At 54.7% G+C, this 13,433-nt stretch overlaps 1 protein-coding gene across 3 annotated transcripts; it reads right to left on the minus strand.

Annotated features, from left to right (window-relative positions):
- Positions 1–934: 934 nt before the first annotated feature.
- On the minus strand, positions 935–9,006 carry MCAT (malonyl-CoA-acyl carrier protein transacylase). Of its 3 annotated transcripts, XR_013556616.2 has the most exons (5): positions 8,492–9,003; positions 7,055–7,142; positions 4,354–4,571; positions 1,770–1,900; positions 1,306–1,402 (listed from the first exon to the last, which is right to left on the minus strand). XR_013556616.2 is itself a non-coding variant. In XM_060656146.3 (4 exons), exons 1-4 carry the CDS (start codon positions 8,915–8,917, stop codon positions 980–982), a joined length of 1,155 nt encoding a protein of 384 aa, XP_060512129.1. In that variant the 5' UTR covers positions 8,918–9,002; the 3' UTR covers positions 935–979. The 3 variants fall into 3 exon arrangements, 2 of the variants coding, with proteins under 2 accessions (XP_060512129.1, XP_060512130.1); XM_060656146.3 differs by lacking the exon at positions 1,770–1,900 and having other exon boundaries at positions 935–1,402; positions 8,492–9,002; XM_060656147.3 differs by lacking the exons at positions 1,770–1,900; positions 4,354–4,571 and having other exon boundaries at positions 1,218–1,402; positions 8,492–9,006.
- Between the last annotated feature and the right edge of the window lie 4,427 nt (positions 9,007–13,433).

Consider the following 13,433-nt stretch of genomic DNA (forward strand, 5'->3'; position numbering starts at 1 on the left):
ACAACAGCAACATTTCCAGACAAACGCGGCGGTTTCTTACCAATGTTTTTCCGCTATCGCTGATCCATGAAAAAGCCACCGAGAAGCTTAGGATTACCCCTCAGTATCAGTGCAGGAGCTGCGTCCACAGAGAACCCGCACTTTGCTCCCGCTGTGGGGCCGGCGGGGAAGCTCAGTGAGGATCGCCCGTGCCAGGCTGGGTCACGGGCGCACAGTAGACACCCGGCGATCACCGTGTGAAGGGACGCCTGGGGGTGGGGGAGGCAACAGGGCCCCCGGCCAGCCTCCCCAGACCCCTCCCGCCTCGCTAAGGACCCTCTTCCCCACCAGGGCAGGGGCCACTCGTTCACAGGCATACAGCAGACACTCAATACTATCTGTTGGGTAAGCAAACGAATGTCGCCCCGGGTCTCCCAACTGCCGAGTGATGGACGGGGTGGACAGAATGGCTGTCAAGGCCGACCGTGTCTTGAAGCCCTTGCATTCAGTGACAAAAGTGCGAAGGTTCTGGCGGTGGGTGTCCACGGGCTACCAGGGCAGCGGAGGAGCCTGCGTGGCACCGGCCTGCCTCGTGGCCACGCCGGTATGCCCACGGCACCCACAGGGCAACAGGCCCAGCCTCGCAGTCCCTGGGCCCACCTGCCAGCCTGGCGGTGTCTGCCCACTTCACAGAGGCGCCCCTGTGCCCCCAGGCAGGGCTGGCGCGGGAGGAGCCAGACCCCGCCAAGACTTCCTGGCATCTTTCCCCCCAGCACCGCACACGCCCCAGGGGGAGAAAAGGAGACGTGCACCCCGTCAGCTGGAGAAATACTTGCAGCGCTTTTTATGCGGCATTCAAAGCACTTTGCAGGCCACGCCTCCCCATCACTCCGGGAGGAGGAAGCCTGCAGGAGGGGGCGGTCCAGGCCCCCCCCCCCCCCCCCCCCCGCCGCAGCCCCTCCCGGGGGGGCCCCCTCCCCCTCCCTCCTGCAGGGCCAGGCTAGGTCCCGTCGTCCTCCGGGTCCTCCAGAACGTCCACGTGCCCGTAGGACCTCCAGGCCTGCAGGTTGCAGCTCTTGAGGATGCCGCCCAGCTGCTTCCCCGGCCCTACTTCGAAAGTCTCGGGGAACTCCGTGCCCTTTCTCCTCCCATAGACGGCGTGCATCGTCTGCTCCCACTTTACCGGGGAGACCACCTGCCGCGCCAGCAGTTTCCGGATGTGTTTCGGATGCCTGTACCTGTTCCCGTCGACGTTTGAGTGGACGGAAACCAGAGGCTCCTTCATACCGACCGACTTTAAAGCTCGGGCCAGGGGCTCCACAGCCGGCTCCATGAGGCGGGTGTGGAACCCACCGCTAACCGGCAGCATCTTGGTGCGTCTGAAGTGATACTTGCAGGAATTCTTCCGGAGGAACTGCAGGGCCTGGAAGGACGGGAAAGGGAGTTTCAGCCAAGGCCGTCCTAGGGGGAGAGGCACAGGGGGAGACGGTCGCCAGCGGCACCCGTGCGGGAGCTGCTATCCCCGCACGCCCACACCTGTCCGTCCGACAAACAGCCGCGAAGGACAGGCTCCCTCCCCTCTTTGCTCCAGTTCAAACCGGCCGTGCAGCTGGCACCCTGCGAGTCCCCCTCTGGGGCGCGGCCACTCGCACAGCCTACCGTGCAGGTGACCACCGCGGGGCTGGGAAGCGCGGTCCCTCCCAGCGCGCCTCCTACGCACCTTGGGGGCCCAGGGGAAGTCACTCAACCTCTCTGAACTGTTTGCATCCGTAAAACGAGCACAACTGGACCTGCTGCGCCAGGCCGCTGGGAGGTGACCCGACGGGAGGTGTGAGAGGTTGGGACACACGGCTGGTTTTCAACGATCTGTCAGCTACCCTCCGAAATTGTTCGTGAGCCTCTTTTCTTATACTCCGAAAACCTCAAGAGAAAAATGCGGGAGGCTCCAAGATTCGTTTCCTTCTATTGGAACCCCTTCTTCTGAGCTTTCTCTAGAGAAGAAAAGAGCTCTGTTTCCCAGAAGCCAAAAGCCTTCTCCTGAAGGGGGTCTCAGCTCAGAAGGGGCCTCCCTGGCCAACCCGCCCCAACTTGGGACTGTTTGCAAACAACGGCATTTGCAAATATTTAAAAAGTAGTAGATATTCTTAAGGGACCCTATACCCTCTGGACACAGCCCAGGTCCTGCCACCCCGACGGCCCTCCACTGGGATCTGCTGCGGGGCTTCCAGGGCACTAAACCGTCTGTCCGGCCCGGTCTCTCCAGGCTGTCCCCACCCGCAGCGGCTCAGAGGCTGGGCAGCCGTTCCCCAGAAGACCGAAGGGAAGCCTCGGTCACAGCAGCTGTATGACCTTGGGCAGTTTTGCCTTACCTCTCCGTGCCTCAGTTCCCTCTTCTATGAAATGGGGATAATGACAATAGTTACCTCCCAGGCTACTAAGGAGAACTCTGATTGGCACACAAGCGCTATATACGGGTTAGCAAGGATTTTGTAGGCCAAGCCTATCCACATCCACTGGAAAAAAGTACGTAACAGGATGGCTCTTTGTGTCCCCAAAGGGCAGGAAGGATTCGAGTTTGGCTGGGTGGCACTCGTTCACCCGTCCCTGGGGCTCTCCCTGCACGAGTGTACTTTGTCTACCCGGGCACGGCCGACGCAGCCTGTGGCTCGCCGCGTCTCGGTGTCCTGTGCCGGGAGCCCGTCAACTCAGCACCGCTCAGCACGCTGTACCCGAAGTGTGAGCCACGTCTGCGGGAAGCAGTGAGGGGTCGGGCTGGCTGTCACTGCAGCAGAGTCCAGCCTGTCCTGACGCTTCACATCACCACCCCTCTCCCTCGTCCCCACGCCACTGAGGGGCACCCAGGAGCCCCCTCCGAACACAGGCCTTCCCACCGTGCCCGGACCGCCTGGGCAGCGATGTCGACACGGATGGCTACTCTGTGGCACTTCCTGCGTCATTCGGGATCCTTCCACGCGAGGTCTCTGGACTCATCCAGCTCAAGTCCGAGGTTAGGGCCACAGGACTCGAGGCCACGGCCTCGGTGCAGCGGGCTCCTCTGCGGCTGGCCCTTGGCCCAGGCGCCGGTTTAGCAGAGGCCAAGGAGTTTTGTCACATCAGCCGTTGCACAGGGACTGCCTGCTCAGGGAGACCCCGCCCTCGCCTGAGCTCTCTGCTGTGGCACTTCCGAACCCCCCACAGGGCCAAACCCGGGAGCCCGGGGAGTCGTCATCCTGCGTACCCGACTGTCCGGGAGCTCCTGAGGGAGACACCGGCCCTGACTTGGAGCCCCTCCTGGCCCACTCCAGGCCCTGCCGAGGCTGTGAATGGGAATGAGCAAGCAGCTCCATGATGAACGTGGGGCCACAGTCACTGGTCTTCCCGTCATCTCAGAGCACAAGAGGGACCGTGGCTCTCACTGGTTCAGAGGAGATTCACAAAGACATTGGGCACATGGGCAAGGCCTCACAGGGATGATGGATTGAGCGCAGTCAAGTGGAGGAAGAAGGTTCCAGAATGAGACAGACCGGAGCTCCATTCTGCCTCCACCATCTCTAAGCACTGGCCGCTCTCTCTGCCTCAGCTTCCTCATGTGTAGAACATGCTTCTGTGGAGCAGAGACTGGCCGCAGGGCCGGGACGAGTCGGGTAGGCACAGGCCCGCCCCTGCAGCCCCTGGTGGGACCCTGTGCGGACCCACCTGGCATCCCCTGGGCCAGGCCCTTTCCTGTGGTGGCTCCCTGCCTCTCCGCTGAGACGCCCTCCCCCTGCAAACTTACCCTCCCAGCACCACTCCTGGTGGTGCCTCAGGCCTTCTGGGAGCCAGCCTGACCCTTGCTATGCCCCAAACCTGAGGTCACCTGTTCACGGCTTGTCAGTTTGTGTACCCTCAGTGCTCATTACAGAGGAGCTGCTCGGGAGACGTCTGGAAACACAGTGAATGGAAGGAGGGACAGAAGGAAAGAAAATGAACTCGGGACAAAAACAGACACCTAAGAAAAGACGCAGCAGGAGGGAGCAACCTGGCAAGAATGGCTTCTCTGTCGCCAAGAAAGCAACCAGATCAGAGGTTGTGAGAATCGCAGAATTGACAGGAAGGCCCTGGATCACCTGGTCCAGCCCCTTACCTTCCACGAGGGCCAGGTGATCTGGTTATTTGCCCAAGGTCCTCATCTATGCGTGGCAGGGTGGGGACAGTAGCCCAGCCTCTTGCCTTTCTGCAGTGCTACCCCTGACTCTGCCCCCTGCTGGCCCTCAAGTACTTCCCAAAGGCCACGGCTGGGCAGAGCGCCCATCACGCCACCGTGGGCTCACGAGTGTGGGTGGAACCTTCCGGGCTGGACTGGGGTCTATGAAGGCTGTTCCCATCAACACCAACCTCCAGGTGTCCTGAGATCACCCTGCAATCAGGAAAGAGGTAGCTGGCCACCTCACACACGGGGTTCTCTATGCCCAAAGTCTTGCAGTGCTCCCGGGCTTCCAAACAGGCGAAGGTGAACTTGGACTGAGGCTGGCCAAGGACAGACAGCATCCCACTGGGGACAGCTTCCGAGGCTTCCTGCATGGCCTCAGCTCGGATTTTCACCGCATGCAAACCTATCCGGAGAGAAGCGCATTTGGAACGATCAGGGCACATGAGGAAGGAGGGATGCCCGGACCCGAAAGACAAAGCCAAGTTCCACACTGCGGGCTGGAGACGCAGACGGTGGTATCTGTCACCAGTCCGCAAGGCCACAGTTCCACTACATCTGTACCCGTGACACAGGGGCGGTACTGCCATCACGAAAAGGGTGGGGGCGTCCTTGGCACCATAGAAATTAAAGCACGGAGCTCCCGGCCTCAAAGCCGGCTTGATGTACAATGGTGGTTCTTAACCAGGGGTGATTCTGCCTCAGGGCGGTGTCTGGAGACACTTACTGTCACAAGAGCGGAGTGTGGGGGCTGTCGGGGGGGCATGTGCGCGTGCTACCGGCATCTGGCGGGCGGAAGCCAGAGATGCCGCTTGACATCTTGCAGCGCACAGCCCCACCCCAAACACGGGATATCCGGCCCCAAACGTCAACAGTGCTGCTGTTGAGAAGCCCCGGTGCAAAGGAACAGACTTTGAGCTGTACTGCTTCGGGCAAGTCACGACCTCCCGGGTCCAATTTTTAGTAAAATCAGGATGAGAATATCTCATCAGCCTGGATTGTTGTGAAAACTGGGAATTGGTGTTGCAACAGTACAGGATTCTCATAAATCCGGCTTTGCTGCCCCCACTTGGGGCTGGAGAACAAGGACACCGCCAAGGCAGACAAGCCGAAATGCAGAGCTCCCGGGTCAGTGCAGCTCAAGTGCAAGGTGAGAGGACAGGCCAGGCAACTCCGCTGACCGTGACGTAAGAGGGGCCTGTAACCTCTGGACGTCCATCGTCCTGGTCCTGGGTCTGCTCCCTGGCGGGTGGGGGGTGACCGGGCCAAGGAGAGGGTAAGGGACCAGTCCGGGGTTTGCTGGGACAACAGAGGTGTGAGGGGCACCCCCTGCACCCTTTCTCACGCATGTTCCTTCACTTGGCACATACGCTCATTTGTACTGGCTTGCCGGCCCCTTACACAGGTAAGGCTGCGGAGCGGATACAGAGACGGCCTGAGGTAGGAGGTAGGAGACAGTATTGCACGTCCTCCCATGCAGGCATTAAGTAACCATGCAAAACGTCAAGCGAAATAAAACCAGGAATACACACATGCTCTGATCCTGCAAATTATGTGCACATAAAACTACATACGTATAAAATAGTTTTATTAGGATGTGTGAATATGCAACATTTCTTATCGCTTCCTTAATAGTGCCATAACGCTGCATCAAAGTAAAATGCAGTAAAAGCCAGTTTCAAGTGTATAATTCAGTGGTTTTTGTTGTTTCCATAAAACACCCCGTATCGGCTAAGTAACCTCTCCCCACTTCTCCTTTCCTCCACCTCCAGTAACCTGTCATCTGTTGTCTCTGTGGGTTTGCAAATTCTGGATATTTCATAGAAAAGGGGTCACACAACATGTGACCTTTTGTGTCCAACTTCTTCTACTGAGCATGCTTTTGAGGCTCATCCACGTTGCACCATGTATCAGCACTCTACTCCTCGTCATGGCTGAATAATACTCCCTGACGTGGCCAGAGCACAACTTGCTCATCATCTGATGATGGACATACGGGTTGTTTCCATCTGTTGGCCATTGCGAATAATGAACACTTTTATGAACATCCGTGTACAGGTTTTTCTGTGTGGACACGTTTTCATTTCCCAGGTATGTACCTATGGGTAGAATCACTGGGCCACAGGGTAATTCTATTTGTAACTTCTTCAGGAACACTGCCAAACTGTCCTCCACAGAGGCCGCACTGGTTTACAGTCTCACCAGCGATGTCTGAGGGTCCTATTTTTCCATTCTTGCCAACGCTCATGATTACTACTATTATTATTATTTTAGTTAAAGCCATCCTAGTGGGTATGAGGTGGTATCTCAGTGTGGTTTTGATGTGCATTTCCCCAATGCTGAGTGATGTTGGAACATCTTTTCATGTGCCTGTTGGCCATGTGTATGTCTTCTTGAGAGAAAAGTCTGTTCAAGTCCTCTGCCCATATTTAACTATAGGTGAAACAGTTTATGAGCAAAACTCTTAGGAAGGAAAGGAAATACTTAGGAAATAAATACATATTTAAAAAAAAAAAAAAGAAGTGAAACTGACAGGTTCAAGATCAAACAAGTCAATTACCCTTTTTCATTCCGGGACTGTCTGCTGAACACCTATCACGTGACAGGCACTGTGGTGTGTGAGTGGACTGAGAACACCCAGGACAGGGTGCAGGGCAGTCAAGCAAGCAGAGTTCAGGAGATTCCAAAAAGAAAGAAAATCCCCAAGGAACCCTTCAGGCTTAAAAGGGAATCAAGGTAAAGTCTGGTCCTCGGGTTCCCATGCTATTCTCATCTATGTGCTCCTCTATCACCCGAGTGGCTCTAGAATGTCTCTGGCAGTGTCCTTTGTCCCCAGTTGAGCCCAGCAAGAGAATACCCCAGCACACAACCAAACCCCTTCCTGGGTACCTTCAGAAAATTCCATGGCTCCGGCAAACACTAGGGCTGCAAATTCTCCCACACTGAATCCAGCAGCAGCAACACAGTTCTCAATAACCTGTGGTGACAGAGGCAGGACATGAGGCCAAGTTCTTGGGGGGGGGGGGGGGGGTTCAGTCTGGGGCTCTGCACCTGAGAGCTGGCAGGGTGTGGAGAGGCTCCAGAAGCCAGGAGCCGCTGGCCCGGTGCTCCAGCTAGAAGAGGGCACTCCTCCTACTGATGAGGACCTTTCCTGGCCAGGCAAGTTAAAGCCTGCTAGCTGGTTCTGTGGTGAGCTGGGACTCCAACCCAGGGCTCTGGACTCTCTTGCCTCCACCCTGGAGATGCCCCTAAGGCCCGACGGAGCTGGAGGGAGCTAAGGAGAGAAGAGCATGTCTCAGAGTCAGAGCTGGATTTGATTCTTAGCCTGGGAGGGTTCCCTAACTTCTCTGAGCCTCAGTTATCCCGTCTGTGGAATGGGGACAGGGCAGAACCTACCTCACAGGACTACTGAGAAGGTTATGCAAAGATCATGTCTCTGAGTTGCTGAAGCACAGACCTGGCCCAGGGTGAGTTGTTACCACCACGACTCAACAGGACCACTCCACTAAGCCTGTTAGTGTCTCTGAGTCACCTTCCCTCATCCACAAAGTAACTGTATTTACCTCACCAGGTTGTGAGCACAGAGTAAAGGCTGTAAAGTAGGGCTTCACATTTCCTGTTCCGATATCATTAAATAGTAACAGCAGTCAATTCACACCTTCAAGTGAAGTGACATTCTCGCACCTCCTCCTCCTCATGATCCTTCATTTAAGGTTGAAGTTTAATCCTTCTAAAATAATTCAGTAATGGGGCGCCTGGGTGGCTCAGTAGGTTAAGCTGCTGACTTCCGCTCAGGTCATGATCTCACAGTTTCGTGGGTCCAAGCCCCGCATCGGGCTCTTTGCTAACACCTCAGAGCCTAGAGCCTGCTTCGGATTCTGCTTCCTTCTCTCTCTGTCCCTCCCCCGCTCATGCTCTGTCTCTATCTCTCAAAAATAAATAATTAAAAAAAAAAGTTAAAAAAAACTTTAAAATAATTTGGTAGTCAACAAATGACTAGGGTTATTTAAAATTGCAGCCCAGCCCTCGACTTCCCAACCCCTTTCCCTGCTCTCTTTTCCTTTCTAGTACACCCTATGCAACATGCTATGGCATTGACACAAATAGTTCTTCTTCATTATCTATCTCCCTTCCCCGAACACGCAGGCTCCCCTAGGGCACGGATCCCTGTTTTGTTCAGGGCTGTATCCCCAGCGCCTAGAACAGCGCCTGGCGCCGAGGGGGAACTCGGTGGGAATGTGCCCCGTGCATCAGACGTGGGAGCACTGGGGCCTGGCAGGTGCGTCCTGGCCTGGCTGGCGGAGCTCGCGCAGGGCCGGGCCTCACCGCGGGCTGCAGGTGATGCAGTTTCTCGACGGCGGCCAGCGAAGCCACGAAGACGGCGGGCTGGCAGTGCACGGTGCGGTCCAGGGCCTCCTGCGGCCCGTGCAGGCTCAGCTCCAGCAGGTCGTAGCCCAGCACGCTGCGGGCGGCGGCGTAGAGCTCGCGGACGCGCGGGTAGCCGAGCAGCCCCCGGCCCATGCCCACCACCTGGCTACCCTGGCCCGGGAAGAGCAGCACCGAGCACTGGCCCGGCGGCCGCCGCCGCCGCGCCGCCGCCTCCCGGGGCCCTTCCTCCGCGGCTGTGGCATCTCGCAGCAGCTCCGCCACGTTCACGGCGCCCGGCGGAGGCAGCGGGAAGTTCGAAGCGCCCCGGCGACAGCCCGCGCCCCAGTCCCGGGCCCACGCAGCCCGCGCGACCCGCACGCTCATGGCGAGGCCGCTGCCCCCGGTGCGTTACCGTGGCGACCGAGGCGCAGTGAGGGCTGCGCGGCGCGGCGCGGCGCGGTCCTTGTCGCATTTCCCGCCGGGCGGGCCGGGTCTTCCGGGGGGCGGGAAGAAAGGTTCCGCGGCTACTGGTTCCGCCCCGGCTCCGCGAGCCTGTGCGGCTGCGCGCCGGGGCCTGGGGTGACCCAGGCGCTCGCGGGAACCCGCGCCGGACCGAGTAAGGGTGGGCACCGCACAGCCGTCCGCCGGCGCAAGTAGTTATTGAAGGAACGGCGAACGCGCTGTAATACTCACTCTTTCTACCTAGCTTGTGAAGGGCGGTTGAGACGCTTCCGCGTTGTTCCTCCTGCCTGATTTCTCAGCAGCTCTGTGCGGTAAACCAGAGAACAGCTCTCTCGAAGAATCTTGTCTACAAGCCGAACAGACACCTGTAAGCATCCAATGAGTATCTGTTCCATTGAACAAAGCCCTGGATGTTTTTCAGACATTAGCTTATTTTGTATGTATGTATATATGCATGTATTTAATTAATTGATTAATTTTTTTTAATTAACGTTTATTTATTATTGAGACGGAGAGACAGAGCATGAGCATGGGAGGGGCAGAGAGAGGAGGAGACACAGAATCCGAAGCAGGCTCCAGGCTCCGAGCTGTCAGTACAGAGCCCGACGCGCGGCTCGAACTCACAAACCCAGGGAGATCATGATCTGAGCCGAAGTCAGACGGTTAACCAACTGAGCCACCCAGGCGCCCCTTAATTTATTTTTAAAGTAGGCTCCATGCCCCATGTAGGGCTTGAACTCATGGCCCTGAGATCAAGAGTCGCTTGCTCTACTGACTGGGCCAACAAGGCACCCCGTGGCATTATTGGCTGATTTAATTCCTCACGGCAACGAAGTGATGGATAGGTGCTGTTATTATCCTCAATTTACAGGTCAGTGGGCAAAGGCACAAAGACTGAATGATAGGTGGTTGGAGACAGAAGGGGCATTCGAAGTGGGGGTTATAGGTTTCTGAGCCGTAGTGTGAGGCTGCTCAGGGAGAGTGTAACTCTGACCTCACCCCACTTACCCTCTGCTCCTCTCTCATTTCCTGCCAGCCCAGGAGACAGACAGACACACACACACACACACACACACACACACACACACACACACATACACACACACATCATAATGAGAAAGATCCAGATAGAATTACATCAGCAAATCTACTTCAGTGCGTTCGTCCTAAGAATCACATGTGCAAAGCCCTAACTCTCAGAACATCCAGTGCAGCCTTGCTTTTAACAAGGAAAAAGTGGAAATAAGCCATATATTCGACCAGAGGAGATTCCTTAAATGGGTTACGTACGGCAGATCTATATGACTCTGTGGTCATCAAAGATGTGGAGGAGGTTTTCAGGTTAAGACATGAATAGAGCACACGCTGCCTCCAGAAGCCTATAAATTCACAGTAAAGGAATCTTTTAAAGACGTAAATCCGCAAGGACAGGGAGAACAAGAAAGAGGGCCCTTGCAACAGAACTTCTGGAAGCTGAAAAGAAGGAAGACCAGTATTACCTGACTTCATAAACTCTGGATAGCCAAATCCCTCCTGACAGTGGGGAAAGGTGACCAAGTCCTATTTATCAGCAGATTCCTCAAAAGCTTAGGAACTGGCAGCTTGTAGACCTAGGGGTGAAAGAAGATTAAAATAAAGAGGTATCTTGAAGGTATCTTTGAAGAACAGATCTTTATTTATTTAAAAACAATTTTTTTTAGTTTTTTTTATTTATTGTTGAGAGAAAGAGAGAGAGAGAGCGCAGGGGAGGGGCAGAGAGAAAGAGAGACACAGAATCCAAAGCAGGCTCCAGGCTCTGAGCTGTCAGTACAGAGCCCGACACAGGGCTCAAACTCCACAGATCATGACCTGAGCCAAAGTCAGACACTTAACCGACTGAGCCATCCAGGCATCCCAATCTTTGTTTATTTATTTTATTAATGTTTATTTTGGAGAGCATGAGGGGGGAGTGGCAGAGAGAGGGTGGTGGGGACAGAGGATCGGAAGCAGGCTCTGTGTTGACAGCAGAGAGCCCGACGTGGGGCTCGAACTCACAAACCGTGAGATCATGACCTGAGCTGAAAGCAAGAGTAGGATGCTTAACCAACTGAGCCACCTGGGTGCCCCAGACAGTTAGATCTTCAGGCCCCTCTCTCGAGCCACTGAGTGGAACCCCTCCCTCATCTGGCAAACATCTGGGGTTTAGCTCTGGAAAGGACTGGACAGGGACAATGGTGAATGTGGGTACTCTGCTTAAGTGGTTAGATACTGAAGGCCGAATGCAGAGATCTCCAGTGCTCTCCCCCACTAAGCTCCCAGAAACCTGGAGCCAGGCCCCTACCCTGCACGGAAGGGACTCAAGGATCGTGGGGAATCTGACCAGTTCAAGAGGAAATCTGAAAGATATTGACAATCCAGGAAGTTCCCAGACAAATGGCCAGACAAGTTCCAACTTACAGTGGTGTTAAACCAACAAATACTATCCACACACGTGTTTTCTTTCCTCATAATCATGAGCAGCCAGCCCAAAATTCCCAAGCATCTGAGGAAAGCGTCTTACAAACAGAACACACACACACACACACACACACACACACACACACACACACCCCACAATGCATGGTATTCAGAGACTATGGTAAGAGAAGAAAATAATTGTTTTAAGAAAACTGTCACAGATAGTTGAGAGGTAAGAGAAGGTGCTGTATCCATGAACAAAATCAACACAAAATTATATATAAAAAAAATTTAGAAAACAAATAAGAATCTCTTGGAAATTAAAAAGAGGACAGCAGGAATGGAAAGCTCAATAGAAGGCCAGGAGGAGAAAGTTGAGGACACCTCACATTAGGTAAAATATAACAATCCTGAAATCCGAAAATCAAACCAAAACCAAAAGCCCTTGAGAAGTGGAAGAGAAAATGAAGTTACGGGACCAGCCTAGGAGGTCGAGGATTCTGAGTAACAAGGGTTTCAGAAAGAGAAGTGAGAAAATGGAGGGAAGGAAATCATCCAAAAGAAATTCAGTTTCTGAAAAACGAAGGGTACGAGTTTCCCGTATGGGAGGGCCCCCTGAGCACAGGCACAGTGGATGAAATTAGACCCCCATAGAGGACTATCCTTGTGACGGTCCAGACCTCTAGGGATAAAAGTCTTAAAATCTTCCGGGAAGAACAAAATAGGTCACATGCAAAGGCTCCAATCTCTGAATGACTCCGGCCTGCTCATCAGCCCGGCGTCAGCAGGAAGACTGAATGTCTTCAGGATCTGGATGGATAACAGTCTCCAACTTTGAGTTCTTCCTCAGCCAAGCATCAGTTAACCATGAGATAGAAGGCAAGATTTCTTTTTTTGAAAAAATATTTTTTTAATGTTTTTATTTTATTTTTGAGAGACAGAGCATGAGCAGGGGAGGGGTAGAGAGAGAGAGGGAGACACAGAATCCGAAGCAGGCTCCAGGCTCCGAGCTGTCAGCACAGAGCCCGACATGGGCCTCGAACCCATGAGCTGTGAGATCATGACCTGAGCCAAAGTTGGACGCTTAATTGACTGAGCCACCCAGACGCCCCTGGATTTCTTTTCTTTTCTTTTCTTTTCTTTTCTTTTCTTTTCTTTTCTTTTCTTTTCTTTTCTTTTCTTTTCTTTCTTTCTTTCTTTCTTTCTTTCTTTCTTTCTTTTTCTTTCTTTTTGAGTTTATTTATCTTGAGAGAGACAGAGACAGTGTGAGAAGGGGAGGGGCAGAGAGAGGGAGAGAGAAAATCCCAAGCAGGCTCCACACCGTCAGCATGGAGCCTGATGCGGGGCTCGAACTCAGGAAACCGTGAGATCATGACCTGAGCAGAAACCAAGAGTTGGACTGTTAGCCGACCGAGCCACTCAGGCGCCCCTAGAATCCAAGATTTCACAATGGCCCTTCCTACACAGTCTTTCTCAAGAACCCCTGGAGGATGGGCTCAGCACAAACATGGGTGGAACCAACTAGGAAATGAGGAGCCAGCCAGCAGAAGGGGTCTAGGGCATCCCCGAGGTGGTGGCGAAGAGAGACCCAGAATGATGTGTGCCCCACGCCTACGAGGGCTGCCATCACCAAGACCCTAGCAGTGGCTCTGCTGCCTCCTTGGGAACAGAATCCCCAGTGAGCCCGGCCCAGATTCTTGTCTGCACTTGGCCGATCTGGATCACAGGGTGGTGAGACCCTCTTGTCCCCTCCATTCCCTGCTGCCTGGCTCAGCTGCCTGTTCCCCCCTCTCAGAAGTGTGCACCCCTACTCCTGAGAGCTGAATACAGGTCCGGTGAGCTCACAAGCAACGAGGCAGAAAAGCCCAAGCCTCTGCCCATTTCCTGCGAAATGCCCATGTCGCAGCCACAGACGTGCCGGCAGGGGAGCCTCACCCCCAACCTTACCCTCTGCCCCTTCAGGGGCTCTTGCCAATGTTTGTCAGAGGCCCGATCCAGTCTT

The sequence above is a fragment of the Panthera onca genome, chromosome B4 (assembly GCF_046562875.1).
Source record: "Panthera onca isolate mPanOnc1 chromosome B4, mPanOnc1 haplotype 2, whole genome shotgun sequence".
NCBI lineage: Eukaryota > Metazoa > Chordata > Mammalia > Carnivora > Felidae > Panthera > Panthera onca.